Below are 17,333 nucleotides of genomic sequence, written 5' to 3' on the forward strand. Positions count from 1 at the left end.
ATTTTCAGTTTACTGCAGGACCATCCATCGATATTTGTACGAGTTTTGACACAAATATCGATGGATGACACAATTTGTTTTAGTTTTTCAACACATTCATAAAATTTGGATAAAATAATTTCACTTGTTACATGCCCTATAAATGCAGAAGTAAGGTACTGAATTCTGACCTTATTTTCGTGATGCCAGTACCTCACATAAATATCTAGTTGCTTCTTTTGATTTGTCAGATTAAGAGTCTCATCAAATAGTAATGTAAAAAACTCAGCATTTTTACAATGCTTTAGTAACAAAGTTTTAAAATAAGGGCCAAGACCAAAATAACAGATATAAGCACATTTCTTTTCACCACATGAAAACTATTTTGCAATGGAACTATCCGGGAACATTTTAGTGAATAACGGCCCAATATCATCGCACGATTTAAAAGAATAGTGGCTTTTGATGCACTTAAAAGCCCACAATATTTCTGCATCTGTAACTTCAGATTTGAAAAGAAAAGAATTGATTTCATTATTTTCTACACTTATTGATGTTGAATTAGCAGTTACATCCTTTCCTGAAGTAGATGGTTCTTCTAACTTGACAAAATTCATGATACTGTTAGAAGAAACTCTGCAGTTGAGAAGGGAAAGATGTTTTGCAGCTAATCCAGATTCTTAATCTTCCCGATTCTTATCTCCCGATCGGAAATCCCAATCCTCAATCTCAGTTTGGCGCTAAATAAAATATCTCATTATTGAAGAAATAATTATTTTAGCATAAATTTGTGTGATTAGTAACTTGACTCCATAGCTGCGTATCTGCTTGGCATAATCTCAAACCGAAACATTTGTTAATTTTACACCAACTAATATTTATATCCTTGATGCCGAAATCGCGAATCATTATTTATTGTATTTTGCTTTCTTCACCGCATGTTTATCAACGGATGACAACTTGAGTGATGACTCATGCAGCAACGCCAAATAACAGAGTATTATCCGATTACAGATTTAAGTTTAATGCGCTAAAATGTTGACAAGGGGAGATTTAACAGAAATTTCTTTCCTTATGCTAAAAATAGATTTTGTTAAAGATAATCATAGGACAAATGATTATATTTAGTGCTATTTGAATTAAGAATAACTGATTTGTTATTCACATAAAGTCAGAACCAGTGCCAGAGCTCGCATGGCCGCAACAGGCGGCAGAATTTAGGGAAATTAAACAGAAGTTTTTCATTGCGATGACAATGCCCCAATCATCAATCAATTAACGGAGGGCGAAATCTGTAGTATGGTTCTAAAGGCCCGCTTCCACTGCTGTGTATGCGTTTCTCCAATCAGCGAGCGAATTCACTTTGATTGACATCTGCAATCCGGTCGGTGTGCGGTGACGGATGACATACGGATGGAGTTCAACAATGTTCAACTTCTATCCGTATGTCTGCGGATGCGTTGGGGTCACGTGGTAAAAAAGGAGCAATAATGTGTAGTCACCAAAAATTAATGGCGGCAGAAGAGCGATGAACGCTCGCTTAGGAAAAGAACATTTTGCTAAAAAATACTTATTTCTGAATTAACATTAGCGAGAAATCTGCATGCTGAAAAAGATAGCAATCAGCTGAATTTAGTTAAAAAAAGATAAGAAAAACAAGATAAATACAACTACAGTACTTGTTCGTTCAAGAAATTCAGTTCAAGAAAATCAGCGGCAAAAATTATAATTCCAAGTCCATGAAATAACAAAATTGGTTCTCATAATCATTTCCTAGTTCTGCATACTCATTTAGCTTTAATGAAAATGAATGTCTGACTATATCAAACTGCTATAGCAAATTAGATATGATTAAAAGATTTGCTATTTTTTTTCTTTTGAAACAGGTAAAAACTAAAAACGTTAATTATAAATTAAATTTGATAGCCTTTTAAATACTCCAGTTCATTGAAGAGTATGTTAAATTTGTATTTCCCTTTATAAATATATCTTTTTGGCTAACATATATTTGTAAGCACATGAAATATATTTTTAGCAGCTTGTTTAACTTCAGTCGGAACGCCACTTTAAAAGATAATGTTTTTTGTAAAAAATGTACTAGAAGCTGAAGAACAAACCCTGGTGAATTTTTCAGACGATAGCAAACTGAAATAGGACCAAAAAAACTTAAAGTTTTAAGAATTGATTTACTTGATAATGTATATATGCCAAAATATGCATGCGACTCACGTGCAATCCTAGCTTAGTGGTAAAGCTGATGGTAACAATGTTCACCTTTTGGAGTCGTCAGTTCGAATCCCATACGCTTTTTGCACCCTGTCTGCAACTTTCTTAGCTTTTTATTCCAATTTGATCTATATTCGTGTCTTATAATTTATTTCTATTATTATATGCATTAAATATATTGTTTTATTTGTGCTCTTATTTATTTAAATTTTTACCACAAAAAAGTTTGAAAATTATATAATACTAATTTAAAGCATATACTGTACATATATATTTGAATTTAACAAACATTCTCTATTCGTAAAAAGCAAGTTTAAAGTTAATTAAATTTAAATGAAATTTAATGCAAACAAAGAAATGATTAATTACTGCTGCGAACTAATCTACAATATCATTTAAATTCTGAGAGCATATGTAAATCAAGTGCAAGTATCAAAATCCATGAATAAATATATAATTCCAAAAATTTATTAATTTTAAAAAATTTATAAAAATGCATAAGTGAATAATGGGATAGATTATTAATCCAAAAAAAATTATAAAAATGCATAAGTGAATAATAGGATAGATTATTAATCCTAAACAATTATAAAAATGCATAAGTGAATAATAGAATAACTTATTAATCCTAAAAAAATTATAAAAATGCATAAATGAATAATAGGATAGATTTAATTCCTAAAAAATTTATAAAAATGCATAAGTGAATTATAGGATAAATAAATTTTTCATGGATTTTGATACTTGCACTTGATTTACATATGCTTCAGAATTTAAATGATATTGTATATTAGTTCGCAGCAATAATTAATCATTTATTTGTTTGCATTAAATTTCATTAAAATTTAATTAACTTTAAATTTGCTTTTTAAGAATAGAAAATGTTTGTTAAATTCAATTTTCATTCCTTGCAGCAATGGCGCAAGAGAATTATTTAAATTTAATTTATTTTGAAACCCTGCAGATATATATATATTTTTTCGTTTCACTTATATGTGAATGTATATACATGTGCTCAGACTTTGGGATGTTTACGACTCTAAACATAACTTTCATTCCAATTAACATGAGACAGTATTAATGCCCTAAACATTTTTTAACAAAAAATTACTATAATAATAGCTTTTAAATTCAGTCCTCTCCAACAGAAGCGCAGGAATTAATTAATTAAATACTTCCATTTTCTTTACCTGATGTGTGTATATATAAAGAGAAAAATCTTATTTTTATAACTTCTTTTATAAAAAGAGATATGAGTTAAAAATGTTTATATTAAAAATATTTTATGGATTATGCATAAAATATAACTGCCCATAGTGCATTTTAAAACAAACGAGATTTCTAATAAATTATCCAACTATGACCCTGAAGTTGGCGGTATACAAGCATAGCAAATTTTGTGTAAATATTGTGAACCTTTCTTTACAGTTGCTCTGTACTTTTAAAGTACCCACTATTTTTTAATTCCTTTAACTTTTTTTATTTTATTTATTTGTTTACTTTTTCACTAACAGTACATTTTAGTTTTAATAATATTTATATTATTTCATAATATTTAAGGCTTCTAGAAAGACAAAAAAATTTTTTTTAATTTACTTCTTCTATGGAATTAGTGATGTTCATAGTATGCATTATAACCTTACTTATCTAAAAATTGCTAGCGTACTTTACTTTCGCAGTTCATAAGCAGAAATAAAAATAACATGGAATTTAGTAAACAAAACTTTTCTGCGTTTTACGTCAGGATCTATATCAAATCCAAAACAAACAATAATCGCTTAAGCGAGAAAAATTCAGATGCTCAGCGTCATAACTCGCGAACTGCTTGTTTGCACCAAAATTTTACAGTGACACCTAGCGGCGGAAAATGAAAATATTTTACGGATACGCAGCAGTGGAGACGCTTGTACGGATGCCGTAGGAGTGTCTTCAATTGACGCAACGCGTTCGTACGCAGTAGTGGAAACGAGCCTTAAATCCAGAAAATACAGCTACTGATAGTGAAGAAAGTAACAGAGAGGTTACTGAACGAGAAAAAATTTTGATTGACAAGTTATTCGGAATTCTCGACACAGCAATTACAGGACTTGAACAATGGAACTTAATAACTCAAGAAATTATATGTCTATAGTATTAGTCTAAAGTATTAGAAGAGAAAACAAATCAAACAACTCACATTTAAAGAAATGTTTAATAATAAAGTAAACATATAAATATTAAGCTCTTTTCTTTTGTAAATTTTGATACCCTTTAAATCATAAATGCTTCATTATTTCATAAATCACGATTTCATATTTTCAATTTTATAATTTCTATGTGCCATCTTAGTAGATTTAAAATGATCTAATATCCGGAAAAATCTCAAATCTGGGATCGCCGAAGTCCCGACCTCGGACTTTGTACTGTATAAATATATATATATATATAATACGGAATGTATATTTTCAGTTAAACTTCTACCCAATAACTTTAGTAATTCATGAAAGTTAATTTTGCGTCTAGTTAATTCAGGAAAATTAGTTTCAATTAGTTGTTTTCAGCTTTAAAAATATTAAAAAAATTTTAATTAGTTAGTTGTTTTCAACTAATAATTGTATCGCCATTAGCAAAAATAATGCATTACTATCAACAGCATAGGATTAAATCAAATACTTAATTGTCTATTGAAGCTTCAAAACGTATTTCCGAACTTCACTTTTTCTCGGCTAGCGGTACCGAATTTGCCCTTGGCGACCTAAAATCGAAATGGAGCCAACAGATTTCCCGCGAAATCGATAACAGACCCTCTGCAGAAATAAACTCATAATCCCGATATCCCATACATATAGTATGTGCAAAAGAGAATAAACTCCGTAGAAGGTGATAAAAAATTAATTTATGGCTTAATTGAAACAAACACAGAAATTAAGCTAAGCAAAACCGTGTAAAAACAAATTGAAATGATAAAACGAAACTGAATTTTCATGTGAATTTTCAGCGCTGACTCTCCCATTATAGAAATTTCAATTTGTTTCAGACAAAGACCACATTTAGCTTTATAAGGATTGTCATCCATCAATACCCAGTCTTTGTAGTCAGCTTGATGAAGCCACAGTTTATTGAAAATGCACTTTCCAGACATCTCGTTCCTATTGGCGTCAGAAGGGTTGTGGCCTTCCAGGTTGGAATTGCTCTAATTTTGGCAAATATTTTCAGAATCCCCCCTTTTTTTTTTTTTTTTTTTTTTCCTCGAGCATCTTCATCATCACTTTCGCCTCTTAAAGAAGTTCCGGCTTCACGCTTTCGTCACAATCTGCCTAAATTTATGGATAACACCTGTTTCGAAAGATTGAGTGAATAGCCAATCAGACACCGATACTTTCGTTCGGGTTGCTAATTGTTTTTTTTTTACCGTTCGCAACGCAAATCCGCCAACAGATTGGTTAAGAGCCGTGCAATTTTAATTCCGTATTCATGAGAAATCGCAATTCACACATAGAATGGCAATCATTAGAAATGATAAGAAATGTCAAATGAGCAAAATTAAGGACCTTTTATTCATTTTGGCCAAAATTAAGGACTTTTAGGGACCAAAAATCATTTTTGAAAAAAGTAAGGACTTTTAAGGACCGTACGAACCCTGAGATTGTCATATGAACCTTGTCTCAACATTCTGATAATAAAATAACAAACCAGACTCTTCGAGAACATCTAGAAACTATTGGGAAAATACTGCACTACATGACAGTAATTAAATTCATCTAAACCCTTGAAAATATAAATTGTTTCCTTACTAAGTTAATTCTTTTAATCTTGTCATCTCTACAGAGATTATGCACAGGTCCTGGGGAAGGTTTTTGTGTTTAATGTCATTCCTAACATGTTCATCAATTTAAGAAGTTTTCTTATTTACTGTGGATATGTTTAAAAGTTTTTTTCAATTATTGCAAAGCCTCTAATACGAGTCTCTGCATATCAATTAAATTAGCTAATATGCTTTTTATATTACAAGGTTGATTAACAAAAACATTTTTTTATGAAGGAATCGAATATGAAGAGTCACAAAAGTAAAAAAAAAAAAAAAAAGTTACTTTTAAAAATCATCTTTTCCATGGAAACTTAACATATAAAACATTACATTTTCTACATCCACAAATTAAGAATTCATTAAAGTAAATAATTTAACACCAACTGTCAACAAATGATATACACGGTGCACCAGCTAAACTATTAAGATTGCTACATTTTTATATACAAGTCATTTATTAAAAAACAAATAAAATTTTTAAAAAAAGGGGGGCTAGCATATTTTGTTAAAAGAACACAAATTCTGAACCTTCTACTCTATGCAGAGGTCTTCTGCTTCAATCATCACCTTAAACACCCAGCTCTCTGTAATTATTCTCAGTCTATATCTATAAATACTTGTTGAATTGCTTCTGTCATGTTAGAATGTCTCGATTTATTGGTAACTCTCCCAACAATACTGTAATAGCTGTATAGTGGTTTGTGCACTGGATTATCGGGGAAAGAAGACCCTTTTGAACTAAATATGCCGATCTTGTCAGAAAGCCGGTTTAGATCTACGAGGCTCATGCGAGTAGATGGGCTCTCTTGTAAGTATAGTCTTCCACAACCAGGGCTTTTACCATCATCAATAAGATATTTACATACACTTCTTTTGTAACAATTTTACTCCTTTGAAAGAAATGAGGCAGTGAGGCAATCACAACACCAAGCCCTGAAATGCTCAAGATAACACCAAGCACCGATATGCTCACTCGAAACTTGGTCATAGCTATAATAGAACATTCTTGGGTTTTTGTCAAGCTAAATGTCATTTCTACAAATGACCTTGATATCAGGGCTGTGAAGTCAGGGTTAAAATCAGAGTTAGGCAGATTTGGGGATAAAAGGAGTCTGAGATGGAGTCACTAAAAAACGTGTCGACTCCAACTCCAGTTTTTGTTGGACAGTTTCAAATGAAATGAAACTAAAGTGAATTGAAAAAAAAAAAAATTAATGACAAACTGAGTTATTTTTTTACTTACGGATTATATATTTTAATAATATTTAGTTACTTTCCATTTGATTGACATAGTAATAAATAAATATAAGGGAGGAAGATGGATGTGATATTAAAGATTATTCATTAAACTGATTTAGTTACTTTTCAGCTCATAGATGGCATTATTGTAGCATAATTCGAAAAAAGAAAAATGAGCCCGTGGCTGCCCAATGCATCAAATGCTACAAATATCATTGGTACCCATGCTACAAAACTCAGTGTTAAATTTAGGCAAGCAGCACTAGCAGCAAGGATTCCCAAAAGTGATACCATTCTTAGGAGGCCAGCAGGAAAAGCAGCAATTATTAATCAAGCAGTGCAAAGCAAGCAGAAAAATGAGCCCGTGGCTGCCCAATGCACCAAATGCTATAAATATCATTGGTACCCATGTTACAAAACTCAGTGTTAAATTTAGGCAAGCAGCACTAGCAGCAAGGACTCCCAAAAGTGATACCATTCTTAGGAGGCCAGCAGGAAAAGCAGCAATTATTAATCAAGCAGTGCAAAGGAGGAGTACATATTTGATGATAAAGAGATTGTTAGAATTAAGAACCTTTTTTAGAAGATGTAGATAACCCTAATCTTTCACTAACAGAAAGACTATGGAATGATCTTGCAGAATTGGAAACTTCTTCCTACACTGTATATAGCCACAAAAAAGCTACAATCTGAAGAATTAACAGGCGGCTTGTTTCTGTGAGAATGGGAAATGTGATGTTTGTTCTTTCCAAAATGGGACAACTTATTGCAGAAGGAATCATTTCCTCAATGAAGAAAAGAGAAACTATTTTGCTAGACAGCAAGATCTTGCTGGGTTCAATATATGTAGATTCCAAATACCGAATTTTGTTGGATGATGAACAAATTAAAAAGGTAAAGAAAGCCATCTATGAACTTTCACTAAGAATGAAATTATTATCTGAACAACTGGAGTATTAAAATCAAAACAGTTAGACTGTAGGCATTACAATTAAGTCTCTATCATCCCCTTCCATTAATGAATTAAGATTTTGAGAAATATTCGGATAATATTGAAAAGGCTAAGGCAAAGTGGATGAAAATAAAGAACCAAGAGACTTTAGATATAAAAATGAAAAAATACAAACAAGATTTCTATGCAGCCCTTGAAGAAATAGAGAAATATGAATGTTCTTGCACCTCTTTAGAAATTATACAAACCTATTCTGAAAAGTTAAAAGAAATAGCCCTAACAGTAACAGCTCTTCTTCCTCTTGAAGTTTCTGTGGAATGACTATTCTCAGCTCTACAGTTTATCAAATCGGATCTATGGTCCTTTTTCAAAGAAGATCTTGCTGAAGCTATGCCACTTCTTAGAAATTACTAATGGTAGTTTTTCCATTTCATAATAAATGCTAACTAATATAAATAATCTGCTATGCCATCACTTTTTTTACTGTAGCATCTATTACTTCTTTTACATTTAAAAAAATAAGCTGTAACACATGTGTATATGTTTACATATATATGAGGGAGTTGGGAGTCAGAGTCTTTAAAATTCCCATGAATTAGAGCCAGAGTCGCTGGTTTCCCCTACTGTTTACCCTTGATATGGTCAACAGCAAAAGCCACAACATGCTTGATCTTAGCTCTTCAAAAAGTATTTGCCTCAGTTTAATTATATAGAAACTGCTTCATGCCTACCTCAGCAATTCTTAATATGATGATATTGCTCCCATTCAAGATTGTAGTTAATTTTTTGTGCGATATCCCAGAATCTTTTGAAATCAATTCCTGTGTTTCTTTTACAGTCTAGAGAGTCCTTGAGTTTGTTTCTCAACAAAATTTCTTCCTTGTCAGATCACAAAAACCTTATTTGGATTGCAGAGAAGTTGAAAAAAATCTGAGCTACTTGGTAACAATTTCTGGTAACTCAAAATCATAATTTCAATTAACATATACCTAGAATAAAGACTTCTGGCAATTACAATTCTCTGGTTGAGATTTAAACTTGTTTGACTTCACTCAGCCATTTTCGCAGCATGACTAATTACTGAAAAACATGCACTGCACCAGTGTCATCTAACATTTACTAGGGAAAGTAAAAGTTAGTTGGAAATTCAAGCTGAAATCATTCCCACTTACCTGCCCCAACCAGCATAAGGAAACATATCATTATGATTGTTTCGTAATTCTAGTGTTAAATGCAATTTAGCAAATATAACATAAAGCTTTTCAAAAATTTGCCATTACTTTTAATCCTTTTACACACCTTTGCAATGGAAAAATTGATAAATGACCTATTAATAACATTGGTTTGCAGTTAATAATGAAATTAAGGATACTTATGTATTATCCTGTCAACCGTTAAACTGTCACCAAGCAGTACAATTTAACACCAGTTATGGGTAAGTGTGACATAATAACACACTCATATCTATGCTTTTGTTTGATGAACTCTGATAGATTCTCAATAAGCCATGTTTTGTTTTTATGAGCAAAGATTTAAATTTATTGCTGCGATTTTTTTTCAATCATTTTGCAAAAAAACTTATATCCTGCCTTTTATGAAACAGTAAGCAGTGGGTTATTTTCAAAGTTATGGGATCCTTCATTAAAAAATATGTGTATTAATGAATACAATATAATCAAATAAATATGGCCGACTAACACTAATAGATTGGAACAACAACCTATGGGAAATTTAATTTCTTCAGTATTCTAAACAAAGATTCCTGTAAAATCTGCACATCAAAATAGTAGAAAACGATGAAAGCCATTTTACAAAGTGCAAACACAAAAGGGGTTGATTACTGATTGTTTATTAAATACACAAATTTCAGTTCCTTGAGAATTTAACATGGTCGACAGCCGCAACTTTGATGGAATATAAACCAACTTTTACGATTTGATAGTAGCCAACTTTCATAGTCAATAAGATAATATATAAGTGCCAAATTAAGTTATGATTTTTAAAAACTTATTTTTTATGTTACAAAATAACAAAAAAAAATTTACCATAACACCCCATAAGTCTTTTTTAGGGCCAACATCTTTAACATATATTTCCACGTTTTCATTAGGATTAAAGCTCAGCCTGTTTCCATCTGGTGATGCATACTTTAAACTTGTTAAACCCAAACCTATAGGAACTATTAAAAAAAATTTTTTTTTAAACACAACATAATGCACACTTTTAAAGCTTATACAAAATTTGAATAAACTAATTACTAAATTCTGCTGCCCACAGTTTCCTTAAATTCTAAGAATTTTGCCGCCCAGTGAAGATATACTGGTTCTGGCCTTGATTAAGATAAATGCTTATTTACTTTAAAGATGATACATTAAATGGATTACCAAAATTATATTGGAATCATATCCCTATAAAAAAAACAGTTTCCCTGTTAAGTATATGGGACTTACTCTAAGGTTATATGGATGCCAACATTCACAAAATTAAAGGACATTTCTTACAATAATAATAAAAAATTGTTTTAAATGAACCAAATATGCTTTTCCAAAACAGATATGATACAAAAAGGATAATTTTTAAGCAATTGTGTCTTAGAGCTTTAGAAAGAATGATACTCTATGCCTGTTTGGTACACTGGAGAAAATAATAAGCTAGCATAAGTGCAAAGACTGATTTATTATCTAAGAACAATGCATATAATACTGCAATTATAGTGACTTTACACATTCTTTCTGAAACTCTGCTTATTCATTCAAAAGCCAAGATGGGGGATTGCATTTTTTCTTTTGACAGAAATGAAACTATATAATTAAATGCATAGCAATAACAAAGATTCCAGAATCATAAAAAGGGATTTTTTACTTCCAGTAAAAATGAACTCTTTGTACTGGAGGCCTTTTGTGAACCAGCAACTCGAGACGATTTCAGCTATATTAGTGAAGAGCTAATATTTCTTTAGCTTTAATTTTTCTAAAGCTGAAAGCTATACTTTCTAAGCTTTCCCCCCCCCCAAAACAAATGCTATGCTGAGACTAGCTAAGATTTGGTTAAGAATGCAAGCTGAGTCTGGTCCACGAAAGTACTCCAGGTAACAATATCTTATTGCACATCTTAAATAAACAAATCGAGTTCCAAAATGGCATAGCGGCAGCACAGTGTACATCAAGAGGATGCATCAAACCTCCCAGGTGCCATAGCGGCACTGCTCGAATGGACACTTCATATCAGTCGAGCACCATATTGGCACCACTCCAGTCCAAAGGGTTAATTCGAATGAAATGATGGTGATAAAAATGGCCCAGGAAATATTTTTTTTTTTTTTTTTTTCTAATGATTCCAATAGTCAAGATACAGTAGGTGTATTTCATACAATAACATTACTATAGAAAAAAAAACGTATTGACTTAATGATAGTTCCTCAGTTTTTTAAGCTAAATCAACAGCAATAAAGGAAGCTTTTACATGGATAATCACTAATCTAGAAATTTATCAAGGTAATACTTTCATTAAAAGTTTCAAGCCACAGTCAAAGGTGTTTTGGAAAGGTAACTTCAACATCTTATGAAAGCTGAATGCATTTAGACATTATGTACACATCTATGCTGAAAAAGACTTGTCGTAAAACTATTCTAGATATATGGCACTTATAAAATATGAAGAAATATGCTATGGGATTTTTTTTTACTATAAAAAAAAAGGTAAAAACACTGCAAAAACATGCTGAAAAATTTGTGAAGTGTACGGTGAGAATGCTGCGAGTAAACAAAATACCCAGGAGTAGTTTGCTCAATTCTGTTCCAGAAATGTCGATGACAAAGATGCACTTTGCTCTGGTCGGCCAGTCACTGAAAAAGTTGATAAAATATTGCATCTGGTGGAGCAAGACCGGAATGCAAGCTGTCAGGAAATAGCGGAAGCAGTAAATATCAACAACATGACAGTTAGGGGAATCATTTGAAAAGAGCAGGCTACAAAAAGAAGCTTGAAGTTTGGGTGCCACATGAATTAACGCAAAGAAATTTGATTGACTGAATTACCATCAGCGAAATGCTGCTGAAAAAACACAATGAAATCAAACCATATTTGGAGCGAATTATTAAAGGCCATGAAATATGGGTGAAATACGAGAATATTAAATGCAGGTGATCATGGTCAATGCCATTCCACAAATGACTTCAAAGCCTAGATTGTTATCAAATAAGGTTGTGTTGATTGTCTGGTGGGATTGAAAAGGAATTATCCATTATGAGTTGCTGCAACCTGACGAAACCATCAATTCAGTCCTGTACTGTACACAACTCAACCATTTGAATGAAACAATTTAGAGAGACCAGAATTGGCTAACAGAAAGGGAGTTGTGTTCTATCATGACAATGCGCGGCCACACGTACCTTTGACGACTCGAGACAAATTGACGGAGCTTGGTTGGGAAGTTTTGATGCATTTACTGTATAGGCCAGGCCTTGCTTTGTTTGACTACCATTTGCTTCCTTCTCTGCAAAGCTCTCTTGATGGTACAAAATTAGCCAACCGAAGCACCGCTGAAAATCACTTCGCCAAGTTTTTCGATGATAAACCACAGAAGTTCTACACCAATGGAATCATGAAGCTACCCGAAAAATGGCAAAAGGTCATAGATAATAATGATTAATATGTACTTGACTGAAATTGATTTTCAATAAAGAAAATTTTTGTTCAAAAATGTACTGAAAAAGGGTGGAGACTTTTTATATGACCCAATACATTATATTCCATTTTACAAAAGTCAAACTTAAGATTTTTAGTATTGCAAATGTACTTCTTCTTTTCAAATGACAAATTTTGTCTTAATTCTTCTTGGTCATATTGACACTTTTTTCCTTTTGTGTCTAATATGCTAAATTTTGCCAGGCCAGGCTTTAATTTTTCTTAATTAGTTAGTTATGGTCCTCAAGCAAACCAATAATCAACTACTTGAATTACAGAAGTTTCATCATGGACATAGAAACTTTGGTTTAAGAAATCTCAAGCATGACAGTTAACTTTATTCACTGACATGGGACTCGCAAGAAATTTGCTCCTGAAGAAGGATAATGAACTCTATAACTTACAAAGATTTTACAGACAGATTTTTGATAAGAATTTAGCGTGTTTAATGCTGAAAATTCTGTTAAATAATGGTGACTCAAATTCTTTTTAATTGGATTAGAGGCTTTCTGTGCCAGCGCTCTTTCAGAGTCAGGTACAGCAGCGCTCTATCGAAATCTAAGATCTTAAAAACAGGTCTCCCACAGGGAGCTGTTAATAGCTGCTCCCTTTTTAACATCTGTATTAATGATTTGATTTATAAAATACGAGAGATTTATGGCTTTAAGTGTCTCTTATATGCTGATGATTTGGTTTACTGGAAAGTTTCTAAAAAGTGCAGTGAGAAACATAGAGACTAAACTCTCTGCTGCCTTGAATGCTTTGGAAGTTTGGTGTGATACTAATAATATGAAGGTGAACTTAAATAAATTATACTGCCTGACTTTCTCACTCATGCACCAATCTTTGGATCTTCAGCTGACATATAAAGGTACCCAAATCCCCTTGTGCGACAAATTTAAATATTTCGGTGTGACGTTTGATCGCAAATTAACATGGAAGCCACATGTTGAGGACATGTACAGCCATGCTACGAAGAGACTCAGTGTCCTTACACGCCTTGCTGGAGCAAGGTGGGGTTGCACTAGACAAACCCTGCTCCAAACTTTCGTTTATCCTCCCCCTTCTGACTTATTGCTGTGAATCACTTGTTGTAGATATAGAAAAAAATGTACTCTATACTCTAGAAAAAATCCAAAATCAGTGCTTACGTATTGTTTCTGGAGCCGTGAAGATCACCCCGAATGACGCCATGTTTATGTTAACTGGTGATAAACCCTTGAGAAAGATCATTAGAGTTCCTGGATGTCTTTCACTCTGGAATGAAGTCAATCAAGATCTGACTAGAAATCTAAAGACCCATATGGGCTTCCTACAGAGAGTTTTTCAATTAAAAAATTCACTTGGTTTAATGAATGAACCAGAATTACTTGGTTTAATGAATGAACCAGAATTACTTGTTCCACTACAAAATCCAATAAATTTGAAATCTTTTTGGATTAATCTTGACCTGGGTCAAAAAGTAACGAAACATAATACGGATCCAACTGAGAGCTCTCGCTTTCGAAAGATTAAATATTTTTTACCCTGAGCAAGAGTGGCTTCGGATCTTTACTGATGGATCCCTCCTGTCTGATGGCCCTAATGCAGGTGCCGGAGTTTTCTCCGAAATTTTCCCTTTCTACATCCTTGAGGGTCAAGGTTTTGCATTTGATAATGCCCTTTGTGAATCATTCTAGATATTAAATCAAGACTCATCCATAAAGAATACGCTACTTCACTTCTTTGGTGTATAAATGCAATCTTTGGGCATGTTTGGCATCTGATAGTGTGTCCCTGGCTCTCACCATATCACTGCCCTTTGTGAATCATTCTAGATATTAAATCAAGACTCCTCCATGAAGAATATGCTACCCAACTGTTTTGGTGTTAAAATGCAATGTTCATGGCCCAATTCAATTGTGCACTGGCATGCAATGGAGACAATTTAACACAAATCGCAGGTTGCTGGGCATACAGTCTACCTAAGGCAATTGATGGCAACACATTGTGGCAGTATATGGGCCATTCTGCAGCAGCAGAGAGATGCAACACCAGTTGTTGTTCTATTAGTGATCTATGGCATCTTACACTTAGCTACGGAAGCAATCACGTGCCATTGTGGTAATCCTCTGGTATCCACACTCGAATTTTCTACAGAAGTTTTGATCCCTCTGATAATGATTCCACAGCCTACTCATAACACAATGACGCACATTCAGCTATTTCGTAACAGCAGATTGTCTTGCACCAGCTTGGAGCATCCCAACAATTTTCCAATGCATTTTAACGAGCAAATGGTGTGTTCAGCACATGCTTTATGCTTTGGCTATCTCGGATTACATAGAATTTTTGTATGCTTGGGAACTGATGTATAGATCCGGCATTTTCCTTTTTAGGCCATGTGGTATAACTCCAGGAATACGTTTTATGCTAATTTTGGTTGCCTATTTGCATTCAGTGATTCAACCTCTACCTCATATGTAAATTGTATGTTTTAATTCCCTTTTTCATATTCATACCTTTTCTTTTAGCGTTTGTTGCTTTTTCTTTTAGCATGAACATATATATGATATTTATCATTATTTGACACTGTTTAAAATTGTATAGCTGGTAATAAAAATAATGTAACTCTAAAAGTTTTTTTTTTTAATTTATTTATTTAAATTCACCACTGAATGATACTATTTAAATAAGCATCCAAATAAAACAAAAAGGGTAGAGTAGACGTTAAGGTACCCCTTGTATTATGACGAAGCTGTTGTTCGATTTATCGCAAAGTTGTTGCTTCATTTATGGTAGCCTGAGTAGTTGAATGTTATGGAAACCCTATCGTGACGTAATCGGGTGCATGATTCTGGGAAATCATGGGATGTTTTGTAAGAGTTTTTGTGGTGTGTGTTAAAACCGTTTAGATGGGTTTGTAGGAAGAAAGGTTTAGATGGTCACTATGTAAAGCGTTCGATCAGAAAGAGTACCTACCTGGTTTGAAAAAAGTCATTTGAGTATGATTGATATTTTGATTTTTACGTGGCCCTGGGTGTACGAAGCGAATTCGAAAATCATGGTAAGTGAATATTTGCTTTTGGTAGTGCTTAAATGTATAACATGTTTTTCCTTTTTTATGTTATTTTATTGTTTGATTTAAAATGTATTTTATTGAGATTATGTATTTTTTGTTTGCCTATATTGTAGACTTTGGTGCTCTTTGACTTTTTAAGTGAAAATATATCAATGTGTACATGGACAAAGTAAAGGGAGTGCGCAATGCAAGTTTGTGCAATTCTGGGATCTTTTTTTAAGTGAAAATACGTCGAAGTGTACATGGATAAAGTTAAAAGAGTGCACAATGCCATTTTTGTGCAATTCGGGGATTTTTTTTAAGTGAAAATAGCTCGACGTGTACATGGATAAAGTCAAAAGAGTGCGCAATGCCATTTTTGCGCAATTCGGGGAGGAGGGGTTATGTGAAACTAAGTCGATGTGTTTACGAATACGTTTACGAATGCGCGTTTAATGTATAACGGACGGTATAAGCTAAGCTAAAATTATCTAATTCAGTTAATGTTGCAGATCGCGTTGTTCCTTAATCTTCGAATTGGATCCGGCTTAGTATTTTTTGCAGACTGTTAGAGCAATTTTATAAAAGTAAGCTTGAACTTTCGATTATGTCAAATACAATTTCTGATATATATTTACTAATAAGTAAAGGATCTACAAAGGGAAAGTATGTTTCGAAGTCCATTAAACTAAAAGTGGAATTGCTGCAAAAAATGGATAAAGGCGTATCCTTTGTTTATCTAACCATTCCGAAATCCGTTTATCAATTTCACGCTGCTCTGCGGCGGAGGGGAACGCCGCGGCGCACAATGAATTGGAAGTTGATTTGTCAGCACTATCCTTATCTTCAGGGCAGATGTTTTTATTTTATTTGGCTTATAATTCCTTACTAAATGTAGTATTTCATATCGATGTACTCTGTCTTTGATATGATTTAAATCATCCTCATTATTATAATTCGCTTCTGACAGCAAAGAAAGTGACACAGAGGTTATTGAAAACGAAAAAATTTCGCTTGACAAATTAGTCAGTATTCTCGACACAGCAATTATAGGACTTGAACAGCGGAACTTTGTAACTGAACAAGAAATTATGTCTGTTTATAGAACTAAAGAGAAAGTATTATCACATAAAAAACGAAGCAACTTAAACAACTTACATTGATAGAAATGTTTAATAAAGTAAACAAATAAATATTAAGCTTTTTTTTTTTTGTAAATTTTGATACCCTTTAGATCATAATTGTTCTTTATTTCATAAATTACGGTTTCATATTTTTAATTTTATAATTTCTGCATGCCATCTTACCAGATTTCAGCATTCTTTCAACTTGCACATGCATAGAGCATACATTACACATAGTCGAAATTAGAAAATTGCAACCAGAAAACTATTTGATGTGTATTTGTGATATTTATAATGACA

General features: G+C 32.8%; 1 protein-coding gene across 3 annotated transcripts in view; it reads right to left on the reverse strand.

The window, feature by feature from the left end:
- Window positions 1-17,333, reverse strand: part of Tango1 (transport and golgi organization 1) — a 159,349-nt gene that overhangs the window by 136,931 nt on the left and 5,085 nt on the right. For 2 of the 3 annotated variants that reach the window (XM_085815634.1, XM_085815635.1), the window contains exon 2: window positions 10,229-10,362. The exons of the other annotated variant lie outside the window; for it this stretch is intronic. In XM_085815634.1, coding sequence (XP_085671760.1) covers window positions 10,229-10,362 — 134 coding nt within the window. The remainder of the gene's footprint in view (window positions 1-10,228; window positions 10,363-17,333) is intronic. 3 annotated transcript variants of the gene reach the window in all.

The sequence above is a fragment of the Stegodyphus dumicola genome, chromosome 4 (genome assembly GCF_044657685.1).
Source record: "Stegodyphus dumicola isolate Sdum_Otavi_A_Nest chromosome 4, ASM4465768v1".
NCBI classification, from domain to species: Eukaryota; Metazoa; Arthropoda; class Arachnida; order Araneae; family Eresidae; genus Stegodyphus; species Stegodyphus dumicola.